Consider the following 19,742-nt stretch of genomic DNA (forward strand, 5'->3'; position numbering starts at 1 on the left):
TTTGGATGCACAATGAAAACAATGCTATCAACTCCACTGTTTCTTACTCCAAGAAGTCTGCAAACCATTCTGCCTTTTAGAGGCAACATGCTTTTGTTTTTTACTTTACTTTTTCATGGGAATATCAAGAGTGTTGTTCATTTGTTAAGTAGTACGTCAGTGCGTTGGTAATTGGATAAAAACTATATATTCAAAGTACCAGCATTTACAGATATTCTAAATATTTTGTTCTTTAACGCTCTTTACCCCTTCTCTTTTCCGACACTGTAATGTATATATAAAACACTAAGCCAGACTACAGGTTACAAGACTCTCCATATTCAGAAAAACTTTGATGACCTTTTTTCAATCATCATTCCTGACTTCTCTGTGGCATGTGACACTGCTCACCATCCTCTGTCTCTTCCTCTCTTTTTTCTGGGTTTTGGTGACAAAGGTTTCCTCCCCTGCCCTTTCATGTTTCACCAGTCTGATTTTATCATCCATATCACACCCACTATGTGTGGAGGCATCATCTCTTATCTGTCAACACCTGATGATCTCATTAGTTCCCATTGGCTTAATGACCATTTCTATGCATATGATACACAGATCTATGTATCTGCACTGTTTTGAGCTCAGATCTAGGCACTGTCTTTTGAACATTTCAATCAGTCAATCAGGTAAAGAGGATTTATTAAAAAATAGAATTTATTAAGCACTTACTATGTGTGAGGCACTATACTAAGTTCTGGGAATACAAAGAAAGGCAAAAATATATAACTCAAGAGTTTAAATCAGAATTCTTCTTTCCCTCAACACTCACCTCTCTTCTGAACTTCAATAAAAAGGCACCACCATCTTTCTAGTCTCTCAGCATTGCAAGTTATTATTTGCATTATGCTTATTATTGACAAAATACTTTCACACCACACATTCCATTAGTTGCCAAATTCCGTCCTTTTCTTTACCTACTACTTTACATACTCTTATACAGAGCTATCAATGAACTGGGGTGCTCATTAACTTTCTTGGAGAATTACAATGGTCTCTAAATTGGTCTTCCTGCCTCAAATATTTCTCCTTTTCAAACACTACTCCACAAAGCTGCTAAAGTGCTATTTTTCCATAACCATGTCATTCCCAAATGAAACAGATGTCCATAGCTCCTTATGTCCTTAACATAAACTTCTCTACTTAGTTTTTAAAGTCTTTTTAATTTTCTTGCAAATTAATGTTCCAAATTATGTATTCATGCCTTGTGATCTCACATGTTGGAATCTAGCAAAAAAGGAGTGAGAAAAGTCAGATTTCTCAAAAGTTTCTAAATGTGTGATTGGGAAACTGGTGAAAAGAAAAGAAAGTTATAAGACAACTGGTTTTGGAGGTAAGATGAATATTATTTTAAAATATATTGAGGAGATGATAGTGCTTTCAAGTGGAATTATCATGTAATTGGAAAGGAAACTATCCCTATTTCCAATGACATGATGGTTTACTTAAAATTCCAAAGGGTTCAGAAATGAAAACTAGATGAAAAAAGAGCTTACACAAAGATCCAAAATAAATCAATAAACAGCAAACGTACTTCTATATAAGGATTGCAAAATCTCAAAATTAATAATATAAAAAGAAATCCTACTAAAATAATGGTATATGCATAAAATAATTGGGAGTCAACCCCAACTTCCAAAGCATACACAGTATTTGTATAAATTCAATCACAAAGTTCTCTTTAATAGATTGAAAAATAATCAGTGCTCAAAGATGGACTGTGGCGCTATAATAAAAATTAAATGCCAGTAAAGTTAATGTTACAAAATTAATACAATACCAATCAAATAATCAAATGGATACTTTACCGAAGTCAACAAAATATTATCAAAATTTACGTGGAAAAAGAACTAGAAAACATTAAATACTTAGAAAAGAACTCTCACGATAAGAAAGTTTATTGTGGAGACAGTTAGATACAATTAGAAAATCAACTCACAGAATGGGTCTATCTGTACATATACGCTGCTCCCCTGGGAAAACTGGAAAGCCATTCTGGCAGAAATTAAGCTTAAACCTTACACCATGTTTTTAACAGCATAATCTAAATAAATAGGTGACGTTAATATTAAAGATCACAACAGAGAACTTAAAAGAGAAGCAGATAATATAATCATTCACAGAGAGTGGAAAGGAGAAGAAAGGGAGAAATTTAGTCAATAAATACTTATTAAGCACCCACTAAATGCCAGGCATGGTGTTTAGTACTCGAGAAACAAAAAGAAGAAAAGGCAATCCAAGTCCTCAAGGAACTAACAATCTAAATATGGGGGTGGGGGGGGGGGGGAAGGCAATATTTCTTTCTGCTCTTAATGTCTTCCTTATTGATTTATCAGCTTATATTCAAGTTAAGATTTCTTCCTCCTGGGATCTTTGGTACTTTCACTCTTTTTTCCCTTTAATTTTTTCCTGTTGCTTGCTTTCTGATCTCCTCCCCATGAGATGGTTATTTTCCTGGAGACTGGAACTCAAAGCATTTTAGCCTCCCTCCTATGCTGGACAATTCATGTTCCTCTAGCCAAGATCTTTGCCCTAAGTGACTTTGGGAAGACAGACCAGCACCACCTGAATACTGGGCTTTTCCCCTAATGCTTAGTGGAATGCCGCATAACACTTTTTCACCCTATTTTCTGTATACCCTATATGTCACTGTATTTTGCCCTAAACCCTCAGTTCTTTGGCCTAGCAATAAGGAGAACTTTAATGCGTTACCACTTCTGTCTGGGCAGCTATCTGTCATTTGGAGTTTGGATCTGAGGCTTTGGGAGACGGGTGGCAGTTGGGGTGTGGAATTGAGCTCTACTGTAAACTCAGACATGAGTGCTGCCCTTTTATCTCTTTTCTTCTGCCCTCCTGTAGATATCTTTTACAGCAGAGAATATTTTCATAGTGTTGGCTGTCAACAACACAGTAATGTGGGATCTGGATCTCTATGCACTAAAAGGAAGACTTTGGGGTGGGGGTGGGGTAGATAAGAGGAATTTTACATGTGAGCATGAGGTTTTTTTTTTTCCAAGCTCATGGAGAACATGTGGGAACAAGTGGGAACATGACAGGCAGTAGGGGAGAAGGTGCTGAGTGAGCATGAGTTAGGTATCAGTTCACAGATTTTATTATCTTTTAGGTTTCTATTATCTTAGACCACAGAGACAACTGAAGTTACTTTTATCTTTGGTACGCAATATATTTTAGACAGGCTGGAAGGACCATAACAGAAAATATCTAGACTTTCATTTTGTTGGTAACATGACTCAAGTTTTTTTAGTTTCAAATAATCTAAATTATTTAAATACTAACAATAATAGAACTTATATAATGTCTACTTTATGCTAAGTGCTTTAGAGATATTACCTTAGTTGATCCTTACAACAATTCAGAGATGTTTTCCCTTAATAGTTGCAGAAACAGACAAAAAAGGTTAAGCTACTTGTACAAGGTAATACAGTAAGTTTCTGAGGCTAGATCTGAACTTAGGCCTTCCTGAACCGAAGCCTCATACTGCATCCAACTTAGCATTATCCATTAGTAATCACTCTCTATCCCTATAGAAAAATGGGCACATTAATGTAACACTGGAAGAGCTGAGAAATGCTTTAAGTAATGTAGAGCTTATATGCAGAGAAGGACTAAAACATTCAATGGAAAAGATTTTACCGTTTCCTGATTGTATGTATGTGTATGTGTGTGTGTATGTGTGTATACACACACACACACAACCAGCTATTAGATTAAGGTATTTTTTAAATTACATTTTTTCAAAGTTCTTCCCTGACTATGTTTATAGAGGGTTTGGTTTTTTTTTAAAATTATAAATGATAAGGAAAAGGCAGTAAGTGATTGAGAAAAAATATCTTTGTATCAAACAGCTCCAATAAGGGTCTAACAGTATCCAATGTATATAGGAAACTGACAAAGTTGTACATCAAAGAAAACGTCATTCCTCAGAAAGTTCTCAAAAGAACTGCAAACTATTAATAGCTGAAAGTGAAGCAAGTCACTAATCATAAATGAGAAATGCAAATGAAAACAACTGAGTTTTCACCTCAGGAAAAACACCAAAAGATATGAATAGTAAATGTTATAAATAATAAGAGCTAGCATCTATAAACTGCCAACTGTATGCTAAATAACATACAAATGTCATCTTATCTGACTCTCCTGACAACCCTGGGAGGTATTTGCTACTGTAATTATCTACATTTTACAACTGAAGAATCGGGCAAACAGAGGTTAAGTGATTTAACCAAGGTTTACAGAGCTAGTAAGTGTTCTGAGATTAGATGTGACCTCAGGTCTTGACTTCAGGCCCAGTGCTCTGCCCACTAAGATGCCTTGCTGAAGGATTGGGAAAAGACAGAAAAGTGGAAATTCACTGTCGGCGAAGCAAAAACTCCAATCATTCTGGGAAGCAAATAAAAATTATGCTAACCATACTATAAAATGTTTATTTCCTTTGACCTCAAAACCTGAGTGCTAGGCATATACTATAAGGAGCTTAAAGACATAAGGAGAGGTCTAATAAACATTACAATGTATTCAGCATCCCTTTTGCAATAGCAAGGAACCAGATACAAAATAATTGGAAATAGCTAAGCAAATTATGCTACACAAAAACAAAGAATGATTACTGAGCTATAAAAATGATGAACATAAAAGATTATGATAATGTTTATATGAAGTGATAAAAAATGAAGCATATAGGAAAAGGAAAATAATAAAGATGGGGGTTAACAAAAATGTACATGGATACATCAAAAATAGTAACAAAATAGGCCGCCCCCCCCCCAAAAAAAAACCCCTTAAGTTTGTAGAAATTCTTATGAACAAGGTTGACCCCAAAGAAAAAATTATGACAGTGTATGGAACACTACATGTAATTTAAAGTTTGTCTGTAATGTTGAGCTTATTGAACTATTCCCCACCCCCACCTTTTTTTCTATTATTTGTTACAAGAGATGAGTCATCACAGGGAAATGGAATGAAAGTCAGAAGATTTCTGATCTATAGTAGATATATAGCTCTGGGCAAGTCATTTCTTTCTAAGGAAATAATAAGTTGCAACAGAAAGTATCAATTTTATACTTCCTCACATAGGAATTTTTTGTACCAATAAAACCAAGGTCAAATTTCTGTCCCTTGTTATGTAACTGATGGCAGAGAGATTGAGATTTATTAAGAAATGTAAGTGATGATGAAGACATCAAGCAAAAACAATTTAGAGACTATCAATATAGAGTGTTTCATTTAATCAAACGGCTCATAATTAAACAAAAAGTACATTTACCATTCTATCAAAGTAGGAATTTTACATGGTGTCACTTTATCAATAGCTTATTTTTGAAAACAAATATTCTTTCTCAAACCTGACACAGTGATGTACAAATTTTCAAAAACTAAAAATATTCCAATGTAAATCAAAGGATTACGTAGTAAGTTTAGGACAAAGAAAACTGAAGTGGAAAATAATAGCACAGAAACAAAGGAGTAACAAAGGACAAATATAAAGAAAAAGGCAGTTGTAGGAAATCAAAGCTTAAATAGAAAGTCAATGATGAAGTTAAATAATGATCTAGTGCTTATAACAGATCAATAATTTTAAGTGTACTGGAGAGAAATTTTGCATGATGATGAATTTTGCAAGCCTGCTTATGTTAAAATTTATTTTTATCATTTCAATTTTTTCAAAGTAATTTGTCATTAGATAATTTTATATTCAAGCACAAGTGTACTTACTGTATATGTCTTTAGCATAAAGGACAGACACTCTTAGGAAAAAATGACAAGAGACTATTGTAGTTCTACTTGGTCCTTATCTAAGTTTGTGAACTTGGGGAACTGCTTTCACTTTGCTTACTCTGTTTCTTGATCTTTGAAAGAGAGTTGTACTAGATTAGGGATTCTTGACCTCAGGTCCATAACCTTGGTCTTAAAAAATACTCTGATAACCATTCTTTTAAATAATTAATTTTCTATGAAGGGGTAAAATAGGATTTCAATATACTGCCAAAAGGGTCCTTAACACAAAAAAAGTTAAGAGCCCTGTACTAGACGATCTCGCTGCCAACAATAAAAAACTTTTCTTTTGTGCCTTTAAGGTAAACATGTGATATGTTCCCTCCATAAGCCAGAATAATGATACTGAAGATAATATTAAGATATTAATATCCTAAAAGTACCTGTTAGGCACCAAATTCAAATTTACCACCATTGTCATCCCATTCTATACAACAAAAAATGCAAAGAAAAACTACACGACTAGGCAGGAAGAAAAAAAAAAGCTAGGTGATTGAGAGGTGAAAACTATTAGTAATTACTGAGTTAAGATACAACCGGTTTCTTTTAAGACTATGAAAGAGAAATACAATGAAATGAAAGCCTAGGGAACAAAAGTAACAACAAAAGAGAAAAGGTTAAAAAAGTAAGGGTGGTCAGCTGAACAGGAGGTAATGCTGTAAGAAACAATATGAAAATCAGGGTTTTTAGGGGACTGGGGGGTTGTAACCCATCACACTTTATTTGAAATTACAGGAAAAATGCACTGTTTAGTTATAAGGGCAAAAATTAGTATTTTAAAATTAAAATACAAAAAAACAATACAAAATCCTTAAAAAATACTGAGCAGAACTCACCTTCCAAGGAAATACCAGGACTGGCCAGAGTTAGGATCTGCCTCTAGAGATTTTTGGAGATACTGAATAGCATAGCTTTCCTTGGTGGCTTTGTCTCCCAGCTGATCCACAGTGTGATGCATCCACCCTACAATAAAATATCAGAAATAATTGCCAAAACTAAATTATTTAAATGGTGGTTTTGTGTGCATTTAAAAAAATAACAACCACACCACCCTTCACCACCCGCCAAAAGCTTTCAAGAAAAGTTTCAGTGGCTCCCTTTTGTCTCTACATTAAAATAGAACCCCCTCAGTCTGGCTTTTTAAGACCTACACAATTTCGTTCCAGCCTACCTTTCCAGGATAATTGCACGCTACTGTTCTTCACTCTATACAAGCTGGCCTCCTTGCTGCTTCCTAAACATGACATTTAATCTCCTGTCTCCATGGATTTTGCAGACTGTCACCCATACCTACAATACTCTTCCCTCCTCCTGCTTAAACCACAGAACCCCTAGCTTTCTTCAAAGAAAATCTCACAGAGGAATTATATCTTGATCACCACATTTCCCCTAGTTTCTTCCTGCAATGCCTTATGTATCTTATATTTTATTTTCTTTATTCATGCTATTTCTCCCCCAATAGATTGTAAACTCCTTGAAGGGAGGAACTATTTCTTTTATCTGTTTGAAAACCTGATGTCTATCACAGTGACTGACACATGATAGATGCTTAATATATGCTAACTGACTCAATGAATTTAATTATCTCTTACAAAAACTTAAAACATTAATATTATTTTTCCAATTTCAGATAGACCTCTGCCACACTGCTAACACTATATGGCAACTAGGATGATCAATAGGAAGTAGTCAATGAAAACTTGGTGTGAAATGTTAACTCCTATTCTTTGGGTTTTAACTGAGTAAAAAGTCAAAGGAAAAATGGCAGTATTCTAGTGACAAGAACCTGAGCTGAGTATGGAAAAAGTCTTAACCTTAGCCCCACATCTAACTTTCAATTAGCAATATGAGCTTAAGTGATTCACAAGTGTACTGTAATTCAACTTCTGCATCTGTCAAAAAGTGATTATATTTGCTACCTTACATAGTGGTTATAAGCATAAAGATAAGATGACAGGAAAATAAAGTGCTTTGAAAAGTTATAAATACTACACAAAGATAAGATATTATTAAGCACTTTTATTTGTTGGGCTGTTATTAAAACACAAGTAAGTCTATTAAAAAAAATCAACTTTAAGTATAGTGAAATATTAAATTCACAGTCCAGATCTATAAATTCATATTTATAATTACACAGCTATAGACTTATAGTCCTATAGTACTTAACGGTTTATGAAACAAGAACCATATACACTAATTAATCTACCATTCAGTTTCATAGATAAGGAAATTTAAGGACTAAGGAGGTTAGCTGGAAGACTTGAACCCAGGTTTCTTGACTCCTAAACCAATGATTTTCCACTAAATATCTCCTACAAAGAAATCAGAATTTCTAATTGATCTGACTGAACCAATTGTTCATTTGGCAATATTAGAAATCACACTGTAATAGGAATACTGACATACTGGCATATTTTCCCCAACCTAAGTACAGACTAAAATCAGTATTAATTTTCACCATTTTTTTTCTCTCTCCCACGCCAACAAGGTAATGTAGTTTAATGTTTACTATTTCTAAAACTTCCAAATTGGAGATGATAAACACAATTATGGTAAAATTTTGTAGCCTTTCCTTAGAAACTGAGGTTCAAAAACAATTCAACAAACAATTGTGAATATTCTATTCAGTCTTTATTTTCTAGGTCATAAATAAATGCCCTTCATGAGGATGTTTTACGCAACTAAAAATCAAAAATATGCTATTACAAAAATTTGCTATGCAAGCTCAGTTTTAAAAATGATTCCTACCACAATAATATTGAGAATGTACCTTCTGCACATAAAAGATACAACTCATCTCAAAAGATGGTCATATCAGTATTTTTTAAAAAGTTTATTATATTCAAAGATCTTCCTCTTCTAAAGTCCTATTCTGATATCTAACTGATCATGTCATCAAGCTGTCTGAGTTTTTGAAAGCTTTATCTGTGACATACAGTTCCTACCAAACTGTAAAGGTTCAAAGACAGACCCGGCAATGGGCTATTATCTGCAAATGAGTCTAAATTAAAAATTCACAGAAAACGATCAGTAAGTTGGTCACTAAGAGATCATTTTAAGAAAGTTTTTTTTTTCTTTTTTGGCTACAGTAATTCATAAAACCATGAACTATCGCATGGAAAAATACGTGTGGAAGAAACTTCCATAACAATGAACACAGATCTGAAAAACTACATTCCAAACCAAGCATGAAGTCACAGGAAAAAAAAATGTTTTTCATTCGCAGTATTTTTGTTTTTAAAAAGTCATTTAACAACTTTCAAACGAAGTTATTCTCTTCCATTCTGCTGTAGATAACTTCAAATTAGTAAAGGCTACCTTGTTCCTTGCTAATGTTTCAAAGCATATGTTAACAGGATTTCTCATCTACTTGACACATGGGCATTAAAGTGGTTGCACTACAAAACTTGATTCTTATGGGAACTTTCTAAATGTTATGGAGGTACAAGATTAAGTGAACAATAAAATGATTCTTACTATCCCCACCTACCAGCTCTGCGGTTAGTTTGCTGTTAGTAATGGGAATAGGACCTGCAATGATCTTTGCTCATAGTTGCTGCTCAAGGGGCAGTGACAAGCTGCATTACTGTGGGACTAAGCTCAGCTGCTTATGTTACAAGTTTGTTAAAAACAAAAAAAAATTGTTTTCTTAAAAGGTCAGTTTTTATTGCTTATACCTCAAAATATGGAGTAAGCAATTGCCATTTAGTGTACCAATCCATTTCAGTGTAACATACTAGCATCAGAACATACAATAAGTCAAAATTTCACAAATTAGCATCTTTCCTATTACAAATTTCTTTAGTAAAATTAGAAGGATAGGAACTACAAGTGAAATTTGCATCCTGTACCCAATAACTGACTTCATTAATTTTTATCAAATTAATGATATTAAGTAAATGGAACCATTTACCAGCAGGCAGTCTGAAAGTTATAAATGGGCAATGAAAAAAATGTCAGAGAGGTGTATGGCTATAAGCTAACTGAATACCACCTACAAGGAACGATGAAAACTGGATAAAGTTCTAATATATTCACCTCTAATGTTTTTTGTTGCAAAACTGTAATTATTTAAGAGAAACGTTCCCAGTGAAAAACAAAAGGTGTGTTTCAACTAAAGATAAAAGATAATTTCTCTAAATAAACTATAGGTTAACAAGTTACCTAAGTATAAAAGGAATGAAGAATAATTTTCACACCTTATGCTTTTACAATCTGAAATGCTAATATTTCTCAAATAATACTAAAGGAATTTATGTGGTAGAAAAGAAACCTGAACTTACAAGTGCATTTAAAATTCTGTTAAAAATAGTATCATCAATATTAACCAAAACATACATATTGGATAACAGCATCTTCAAACGATATAAGGGTAAATTATACTCTCAAGAACTGCTCTACCAAAAAGTTATATAAAAAGACACTCAAAGTAACACCATCCAATGAAGTATAAAATTAAAAACTTTTTCCGTAAAACAAGCACCCCCCCTATTTCAGGAAGTCCTGTCTTCTTTTTCTTATAATGGTAACACCAAATATCAATTTTTTTTTTTAAATGGCAGGTATCTTACTATTTTGTATGATCCTGGTCACTTCACCTTCTCACCTTTAAAATAAAGATGGTTTCAGAAACTAGTGTTTGTTAAAGCCCTTATAATTCAGAGATAAAATGTTTCCACTGGTATTTACTATGGATAAAAACCACGAAAATTTGGCAATGCTTTTACCTCAATAAGTAAGCTGCTTAAATGAATTCAATGAGTGGGTTTTCTGTTTAAACTGTAGTACTGATAAAAGTAATTAATTCTAAACAGTGGATTTCAAATAAATGTGCTAGGAATGTTAAGCAAAAAGATCAAAACAACCACCTAAAATATCCAAATAGAAAGGGAATGTGTAATTAGGGGTAAACCAAAATATTTTTACATACCTAACTGTTGTAAGACAGTTGCTTTTACTTGTGCAGGAAGGTTTTCTGTCTGCAAAAGTTGTTCATAAGCTTCCTTTGCAGAGTGATACTTTCTCTGCAGAATGGATGGAGGGGAGGGGAAAGTTAAAGAAAAAGTAAATGAAACTTGATAACCCTTTAAATATCACTCATTAATAGAGATATTTACAAAGCATTGGAACCAATTATTTTAATTTTTCACTTCAAAAAGCTATTAGACATTTTATTTACTGTGTAAAACTCGTTTACAATTTAATCAATATCTGGTTTAAAATATTTAAAGCTATTTAAAAGGGAAAAGTACAGAATAATTTCCTAGTATTGTTTATTCAAGTTAGACCTCTATATAATTGATACCCTAACCTCCAACTAGTAGCCCAAATTTTAGAGTGCCAAATTGCCTATTAAATCTAGCATTCAGAATTACATACATGAAAAACTTAATAACCTATTAGTTATCAATTTGCTATTATCCCAAAAGATACAAAAGAAGTAAAATAATCTAACACTCTTATTACTTGCCTAAGTGTACAATCCCTTTAAAGGCTGATATCTTTCTAACAATAAACAGCACAGTTAAAAAAAAATAAGGTAGTGTGGCAAAATTCTATAACAATCCTTAATCAAGTTCTGGAGGAAATGAAAAAATATTTTTATTAATCAAACATACTGAGTCTTTGTTTTATAGGATGCAAAAGATAAAATTATAATATTGTGGGCTGTATGATTGGACAATGTTTAAAAACATTAAATTTGTAAATAATAACCTATCTTGATTTATAAACCCACACTGTTAGAAATCTTCAGACAATGATTAAAAACCTTAATTTCTTTTCCATGAAGCGTCTCTCTCCATCCTTATGGAACTGATTTTAAATAGGTAAGAGTTGCAACACTTGTGTCCTAAATTTAACAATCTGTAAAATTGTTAGATGGTTTGACTTCTCTGGCTCTTAAGAGTGATTGTAAATGAGATAGAAGTGTTTCTAAAATTTAAAAAGCAAAAAACGAATCTGAACAATTCACTATTAGAATAGGAGTATCAGGGTTTACTTACATTATAAGTCTACATACAATAAGTAAGCAGGTCTAGAATGTAATCTCATAGCTCTAAAGTATCAGTGCATACTTCTTAGCACTGAACTTTTCATAAAAGTGCTCAATATTTCTTATCAGACTGCTTCTGAATGCAACACAAGTTGTATTCAGATCTTTCCATGGCTTCACATTGACATTTTGTGCATCACCAAAACACAGTGTATTAACTTATGATTATATATAATTAGTTTTATTAAACCCCCCATATCCCCTCCTTTCCCATAAACTTCTAATTAAAAAAAAAAATTCCCCTCTCTTCCTTAAAAGAAAAGTACCTAATTAAATAAAAACGGAATTATTGCTGAGCATAAACTTATACTAGTTACAATACAGAATAAGGAACTACACTGTTAAAGTATTATGGCTCAAAAAAAATGAGCTATTCCTTCTCATAGGCCAGTCCATATAATTAGGGAAAGAACAGAATAGCTTGGTAATTAAACACTGCTACATTTGTTAATCTTATGAGCCCCAAAAATGGAACTCATGGGTTGTGTCTGCTGAAAACACTGCAAGCAAAAGTAAAAAATAAACCTAATTAAATGCACTTGAGATCAAAAACTCAGTAGAATTCAAGGAAAAATTCTTAAATTCAGTATCTGAAGATTCTGATTTTTTACTCCACAATTCCAATTAACTTAAAAGGTTTGAAGGTATGTATATTTAAGAAGTAAAATTACTCTAAGGATCCTAGAGTTGGTACCCTCAGAGGTAATCTTGCTCAACTTTCTCACTTTACTAAGTTTTGAGTGACACAATGACTTGCCCAGGGTTACAAATAAGAAAGCATACACAAAGTCTCTGACCCAGAGGGAGTGCTTCTGCTGGTTACCAAGTTCTGCTCCCCTGGTCTTGTATCATTCACTATTTAGTCAAATAAACAAAATATATTTTTAATAAGTCATTTACTGACCATACCAAGCTCTCAAATGAAATACAAAACCACCAAATAAACAACTTTAGCTCTACAAATCTGACAAAGGTAAAATCTTGACCTTAAAACATATGGTCAAGTTTTCTAAATCAAATATTTTCATGACAGAGGAATTTTTTCTAATCTTCTCTCCAAGGAAATAATTTGCTGATAACAGACACCAGTGACTAACCAGGCATATCAAAAGTCAGGGAAAGAAAGAGTCAATTAAGTAACATTCAAAGCTTGTATTTTCCAGAGGACACAGCAAATCTTTAAACATGAAAGGGGGCAGGGTGGTCTAAGAGAGGTTTCAAAAAGTATATATATATGTATGTATGTATATATATATATATATATATGTATATATATACATATATATCCCATGGAAAAATTTCTCACTTGTTTACTTAATGTACTATTATATGCAATTCTAATAAGCCAGGTTATCTAACCAAAGAGGAAAACACAAATAGCAAATTAGAAGATAACAGAAGCTGTATGGTATATTAAATAATTAAAATTATTTTCAAGATCATGACTTCTAATAATCAGTAATCATATGGAATTTAGTTTATAAATTTTCAGCAATGCATCTGTCTATTCTGTGTATTTTAAAGCATAAACTAATAAAAATGATCTATTTTTAATTAATTATGAAAATGTTATTTTTACTCTAAAGAAAGGGATATATGCAGAATTTCCAACTTGTTCCTAGAATGTCTGGGTCAAACAGAAGAGTCGTATTAGTCCATTCAAAGCTGCCTGCTGTTCTTTTCCAAGGAAGGGAAATCACATCATCATAAGACTAGAATTACAGAAGGTGTCATGCCAGCGGTTTTAATTTAGTGTGATGGAGCATTCTTTTAGTCACCTTGTAAAAAATGATGTCCATTTTACCTTTGTAACTCTAATAAATCTGCAGTACTTTCTAAGACAGTCCTACAGTCAACCACAGCTTAATAAACACCTATGGAATATTATTTGACAGGGCAATTAAGGGAAGCAATGCTTTAATATTTTTTATGTTTTTATGATTCTATTCCCCTTTTTCAGAGAATCTTATAGAAATTGCACAAAGTTATAATTACACAGGCTAAAAACCACCACAGGAGCCTTAGCATAATATCTGATTATAAAAATAAGCATGTGTAAATATTTTGGTTAAGAAGCATATTATCAGAACCTTCTTAAAATGGGCAAGAACTAAGGTTAAGTTTGTAAGATAATGAATTAAAAAGTGAATGTCTTCTAAATGTTTGATTTATGTTTATTTCTTTTCCATTAGCCAAAATGGTTTCCTGGATTTAAAATTATAATCTCTAATTAAAGGAGATGAAGAAAGGTGTGAAATGAAAAATGAGTGAAGGAGAAATGAGTTCAACATTGCTCCTTTAAACTGAAGTAAAGTCTTAACAAGACACTGCCAAACACGGAAGGTGATAAAGTTGAATAATAATTAGCCCCTTCCCTTATAGGATCTTAGAATATAACCAAATAAACAATCAACCCCCCCTCCCCAAAGAATCCCACCCCACGAAAAGCTAATTAGAATTGGGTTCAGAAAAATACTAAGATATTACAATGAATGATAGAACATTAATTCTAAGAATTTGATTACTGTGATTAGACTGTACTAGTTATACAGAAAAACAAATCAACAGAAAAAGTTAAGTTAAAAAATAGGCTTTGAAAAATTAGTAGAACTTAATTAAACAAGTAGATGGGAAGTTGGTGAGAGAATACCTAGCATTACTATGTAAGTGACAAAAAAGGAAATTCCTCTCCCCTTTGGAGGGCAGATGTAACTGACATCCTGGTTGTAACAGAGTTTGTATCTCAGAGAAGTGGAAAAAGAGTAAGGGTGGTATGTACACTAAGTGCAAAGTACAGGGTGAAATGAGACTGTAAACGATCTTGAATTCCAAACTGAGAATTTGTTTGTTATCCAGGAAACAAATGGAAGCCACTGAATTTCTTTTTTTTTAAAAAAAAAACAGAACCCAGTATGATGGAAAGATTTTTAGGGGAAGACTAGTTAGAGAGTGAAATATAAAATGGCGTGGAGGGAACAGACTAGAAAGAGAGTCCCAATGAGGTTTCTACTAATAACACAAATGTGAAGAAAGATCATAGATTTAGGAAAGAAAGATTTAAAGTTTTATTTCAAGAAAGCTTATAGAAATCTCTTGGGAGATAATGTAAAAAATATTAGAGTGGAAAATGACCACAGCAACAACCACAGCGTACGAAGACTGTTTGTGATAGACTGAGCCCTTCATAGCAATGCAAGGACCTAAAACATTCCCAAAGAACTCTTGAGGCAAAATGCCATCTACCTCCAGAGAAAGAACTATGGAATCAGAACACAAAATGAAGCAGAATACTTTCTCTTGTGGTATATTTTGTTTTTTTCTCATGTTTTCGCCCATTCATTTTAATTCTTCTATGCAACATGACTAATGCGAAAATGTATTTAATAAGAATGTAAGATTGCATGCTGTCTCAGGAAGGAGGGGGAAGGAAGAGGAAGAAATGTAAGACTTATAGAAGTGATTGTAGAAAACTGAAAACTAATAATTAAACATAAAGGAAATTTTTAATGAGTGACCCCACTACAAAGACAAAAAAGATATGTGTGAGCAGGGAAGGCTAGGAGGAAGAAGAGCTTTTTCCATCATTAGCATAACTACTAATAAAAGAAGAAAAGTGAAAAACATCTGTGTCACAATGTTGAAATGGGTGAATTATAATATCTGCACAGAATGGACTATTATTATGATTAGAACTTATAAATATACAAACAGTAGCTAAGTTCAAAAGAGACAGGAAAACAAAGAAAGGACATAGACAAATTTAAGGAATTAAATGTTTTATTAAAAACACTGAACAACAAAATAATCTAAATATCTTTGGTCACTAATCATTAGGTAACTTCAGCGCACAAAATATTATAACTTTTCAATCACTGTAAGTCCTAATAGGATTATTTGTATGTATATTGTCTTTCTCTTATGTAGTTAAAAATTATTATGTCCTCCATTCTATAGGCTTTCTTCACCTTTTTATTATTTCATAAATGTCTTTCTAGATTTCTATTTATTGCTTGCTTACACATTTGGGTTGAAACTTTTGGTTTGGATTACAGTACTGAGGTATTAACCTAAATCATTCCTTAATATGAATACTGGGATGATTTCAAAGTTTTAGGCAATTATACTTAATACAATAAAGAAAATATTTTAGTAACCAGTCCTTTTTCATGTTTCTGGTAATACTCTCATGATATATTGTAACTATGGAGTCATTAAATCAAAATTTTATAACTTTTATGGTGTAATACCAGATTGCTCTTCAAAAAGAGTATTTAAAAGTTTTCAGTGATAAGAGCAAAAACACTGAATTTTGAGATTTTTTTTTTCCAATCTGATACATGAGAATGGTAATATAACTAGTTTTAATTTCTATCTGATTATTTTTTAAACTGATTATTAACAACATTTCAACTCAGGAAAATCATATTTAACAAAAATTAAAATAAAGATTGCATAATGACCAAACTTGGAGCAGGAGAAAATTTGATTAAAAAAAGACGTCTTCCTTATTTCATAATAGAGGTTTGTTCTAGGGGGAGATGGGGAACAGTCTACAGATGTGGAATACTACATAAGATTGTCAGAGTTGACATACTGGTTAGCAATTCTGCTAAACTGCTTTTTCTTATTTAAAAGGGATGGTGACTTTGAGAGTAGGATATGGGGGAAGATGAGGTTTAAAAATGAATGTGACATGAAAACAAAAGACAACAATTAAAATAATGTTGAAAAAATTCAAGCCCAATGCTGCCACATTTTGAACATTTATTATTGATTGGGAATTATAAATATGACTTAATAGCTCCCTATATATTTTAGGTGACAAATATTTCTGTCATACCTGACCCAAATATATCTCTTCCACTACTGTTGCTGCTGCAGGAACAGTTTTTCATGTAAATCTCTCTTTGCTTTTAATCATTCCATTTGTTTAAACAAGAATTCTCATTGCCCCTGGAACAACTGAGATAAATACTTCATTCAATTTTCCCCATCTTCTTTATAGTTTGAGCTTATCAAAATGTTTAAGGATCATATCTGTAACTGACTGGGATATACAATGTAATACATAGGTCAAAACCCCATTACCAACACAAACAATTTTTTTCAGAAAATACATTTGTTATTAAATCAATGTCTTAACTAGTTTTATTTTCTTTTTTTTTCTCCAGACACTCATCTTTTATGTGTATTTCTTTAGATGTATCAGTTTTAGTACCATATAGATTTGATGGTAACTGAACCCTGACATACACTTTAAAACTTGTGAATAAAATCACTTTAACTGATTTTTCTTGAATGTTGCCTTTGATATTCAAATGCTTGATTGCTTTACCATAAGTTTCATTATGAAGCACATTATAATCTTGAATAGTACTGAATAAGATAGATACATTAAATATGAGAAGTATTCTAACCATTTACAATCCTTTCCATTAACATTCCATCTCCCTCTGGGAATTCTGATCTTTCTTTAATCTGGACATTTTAAAGTTATTCTTATATAGGGAAGGGACCCAAGCAGCCATCTAACATAATACTGTCACAGATAAGGAACTGGGCCTCAGGGAGGGGTTGCCAGTTGTAAGATTATTAAGTATTGTAATAGGAGTTTATGATTTCTTACAAGCAAATAAAAAGGCTGGGAATTTTCTGTGTTAACTTTACAATGTCTAATTTTGAAATGGTCTTCATTAAGGAAGATAAATTTTAAAGATTTACTATCATATCATGTGCAAATAATGAATGCTACTTTGACCTCTTCATTTCCAAAGTTATTGAAAATTTGAATGAAAAAACATTTTTGAAAAACTGAAACACAAACAGGATAGTAAGGTAGTCTCTGCCCTCAAAGAGCTTACATTCTAAAAGTTTATATATAAACACATAAAGGGGGTTTTCAAGTACAATGCAGAAGGAAAGGTCCAGTGATACTTAGGATTTGCAGGCAAACAGATTATAACATATACCTGTTTACTGTCATTTCAAATAATAAAACAATAACCACTGAACAAATATTTTTTCTTTACTCTGTTCTGATGCAACTGAAAATTTAAAACCTTAAGAATATAAATACCTAAATTATTCAAATAAAGAAATGGTATTAAGCTTCTTGCTTTGTACCAACTAACACTGGAATTGCTTTTTAATATTTTTTCATGGCACATTAAACATAATGTGCCTTTGCTTTAAGGCAAATACTTTTTTAGAGCATCAAGGGCAAAAGTGTTTTTGTTGTTTTTATGATCACTGTTGTTTTTTGTAAAAATAAATAAATAAATAAAACAAAAAACAACTAATTTCTGCATCTATTCATATGATCACATATTGTTTTATAAGTATACCTTAATCCTATTCTTAGTCTTTTAATATGCTCCTGGATACTGCTACCCAATTTGAGAGATGATTGTTCTAATTTACTTTAAATGTCTTACTAACAGTATATATGACTTCTAGTATTATTTCCCCCCTTGGTGATGATGATAAATATTTCTATCCAAACTTTAAAAGTCTGTTATGTCTATTGGAAAAATTATATATTCCTGATTTCTTGATGAATACAGTAAATTTTAACTGAAAGTAATAACAGTTTTGTTAATTTGGATGTGCTTCTCCACTCCTTAACTGAGTAATTCTGTTTTAGACTCACTCCAAGATACTCTTTTTCTTCAAGGGATGGGGAAGGCAAGGATATTGCCACGCGGTAAAAGTATCAAGTGTCTGAGGCCATATTTGAACTCACATCCTCCTGACTCCACAGCCAGTGGCTCTATTCACTGCCCTGAAATCTTTGTTTTTGAAGAGTAACCAAATTTATTTTCCTTGTATGCTTCTTCATATGTTCACATTTGCAAGGAAGAATCATACATCTGCTTAACTCTGATTGGCATACTTCAATTTGCATGTCTTTTAAATGTCATTGCTTTTCCCTTTCAAAAGTTTTTTTTTGTTACATTTCACTTCTGAACTAACTTTCCTCCCTCCCTTCCCATCCCACTCTAGCAGGGGCCACCATTTGACACAGATTTTTATAAATATATCTGAAAACCATACTATGGATACTTCTATTTATCAGTTCTTTCTCTAGAGGTGGACAGCACCTTCTTTCTTAGAACCTTTGTAGTTGATCTGACTAGAAAACTAAGAAATTATACTTATAATAATGATTGTTCACAATTATTCTGCAAATTAATTCTGTCACCATATATAACATTCTTTTGATTCTGCTCATTTCACTCCTCATTATTTCAAGCAAGTCTTTCCATGTTTTTCTAAAATCAACTTCTTAATTTCTCATAGTACAGTAGTATTCCATCATAATCATATACCACAAATTGTCCAGCCTTTCCCAAACTGATGAGTGTTCCCTCAATTTCCAGTTCTTTGCCACAACAAAGAGAGCTGCTATAAATTTTTTGGAACTTATAAGTTCTTTCTCTTTTTCCCTGATCATACTGAGAAACAGACCTAATAGTGCTATTGCTGGATCAAAGGGTATACACAATTCTGTCACTCTTCAAAACTCTTAGAAAATTATTTTTCCTTGATTCATACTTAAGATTTATGTGCCCTGATGAATGTAGTGAATTGATGGACTTGATAGTTTCCTGTGGACAGGCAAAAAAGTCATAGTTATGAGTGGAAGACATCCTTAGATGCCACCTAAGAAAACCTGATCATTTTTAAAGATGATAAAAAAACAAACTTAAGCTTAATAATTAGGCTATGCCTAACGTCACAGTTAAAAATTTACAAACAGGATTTAAATCTAGTCCTCATAACTACAAATCTCATGCTGTTTCCACTGTTATACATTTCCTGATATAAGCCACTGGAAATTTTTATTTCCTAACAAGGGAAA

At 32.4% G+C, this 19,742-nt stretch overlaps 1 protein-coding gene across 7 annotated transcripts in view; it reads right to left on the reverse strand.

Moving 5' to 3' along the window:
* KDM6A (lysine demethylase 6A) overlaps positions 1-19,742 on the reverse strand; it is a 251,094-nt gene that overhangs the window by 60,261 nt on the left and 171,091 nt on the right. For 6 of the 7 annotated variants that reach the window (XM_072615112.1, XM_072615110.1, XM_072615111.1 and 3 more), the window contains 2 exons: positions 10,757-10,850; positions 6,663-6,789 (listed from right to left, as the gene is read on the reverse strand). In XM_072615112.1, the coding sequence (XP_072471213.1) occupies positions 6,663-6,789; positions 10,757-10,850 (221 nt within the window). The remainder of the gene's footprint in view (positions 1-6,662; positions 6,790-10,756; positions 10,851-19,742) is intronic. The other variant, XM_072615115.1, reaches the window with a different exon arrangement.

This window comes from Notamacropus eugenii, chromosome 5 (genome assembly GCF_028372415.1).
Source record: "Notamacropus eugenii isolate mMacEug1 chromosome 5, mMacEug1.pri_v2, whole genome shotgun sequence".
Classification (NCBI taxonomy): domain Eukaryota; kingdom Metazoa; phylum Chordata; class Mammalia; order Diprotodontia; family Macropodidae; genus Notamacropus; species Notamacropus eugenii.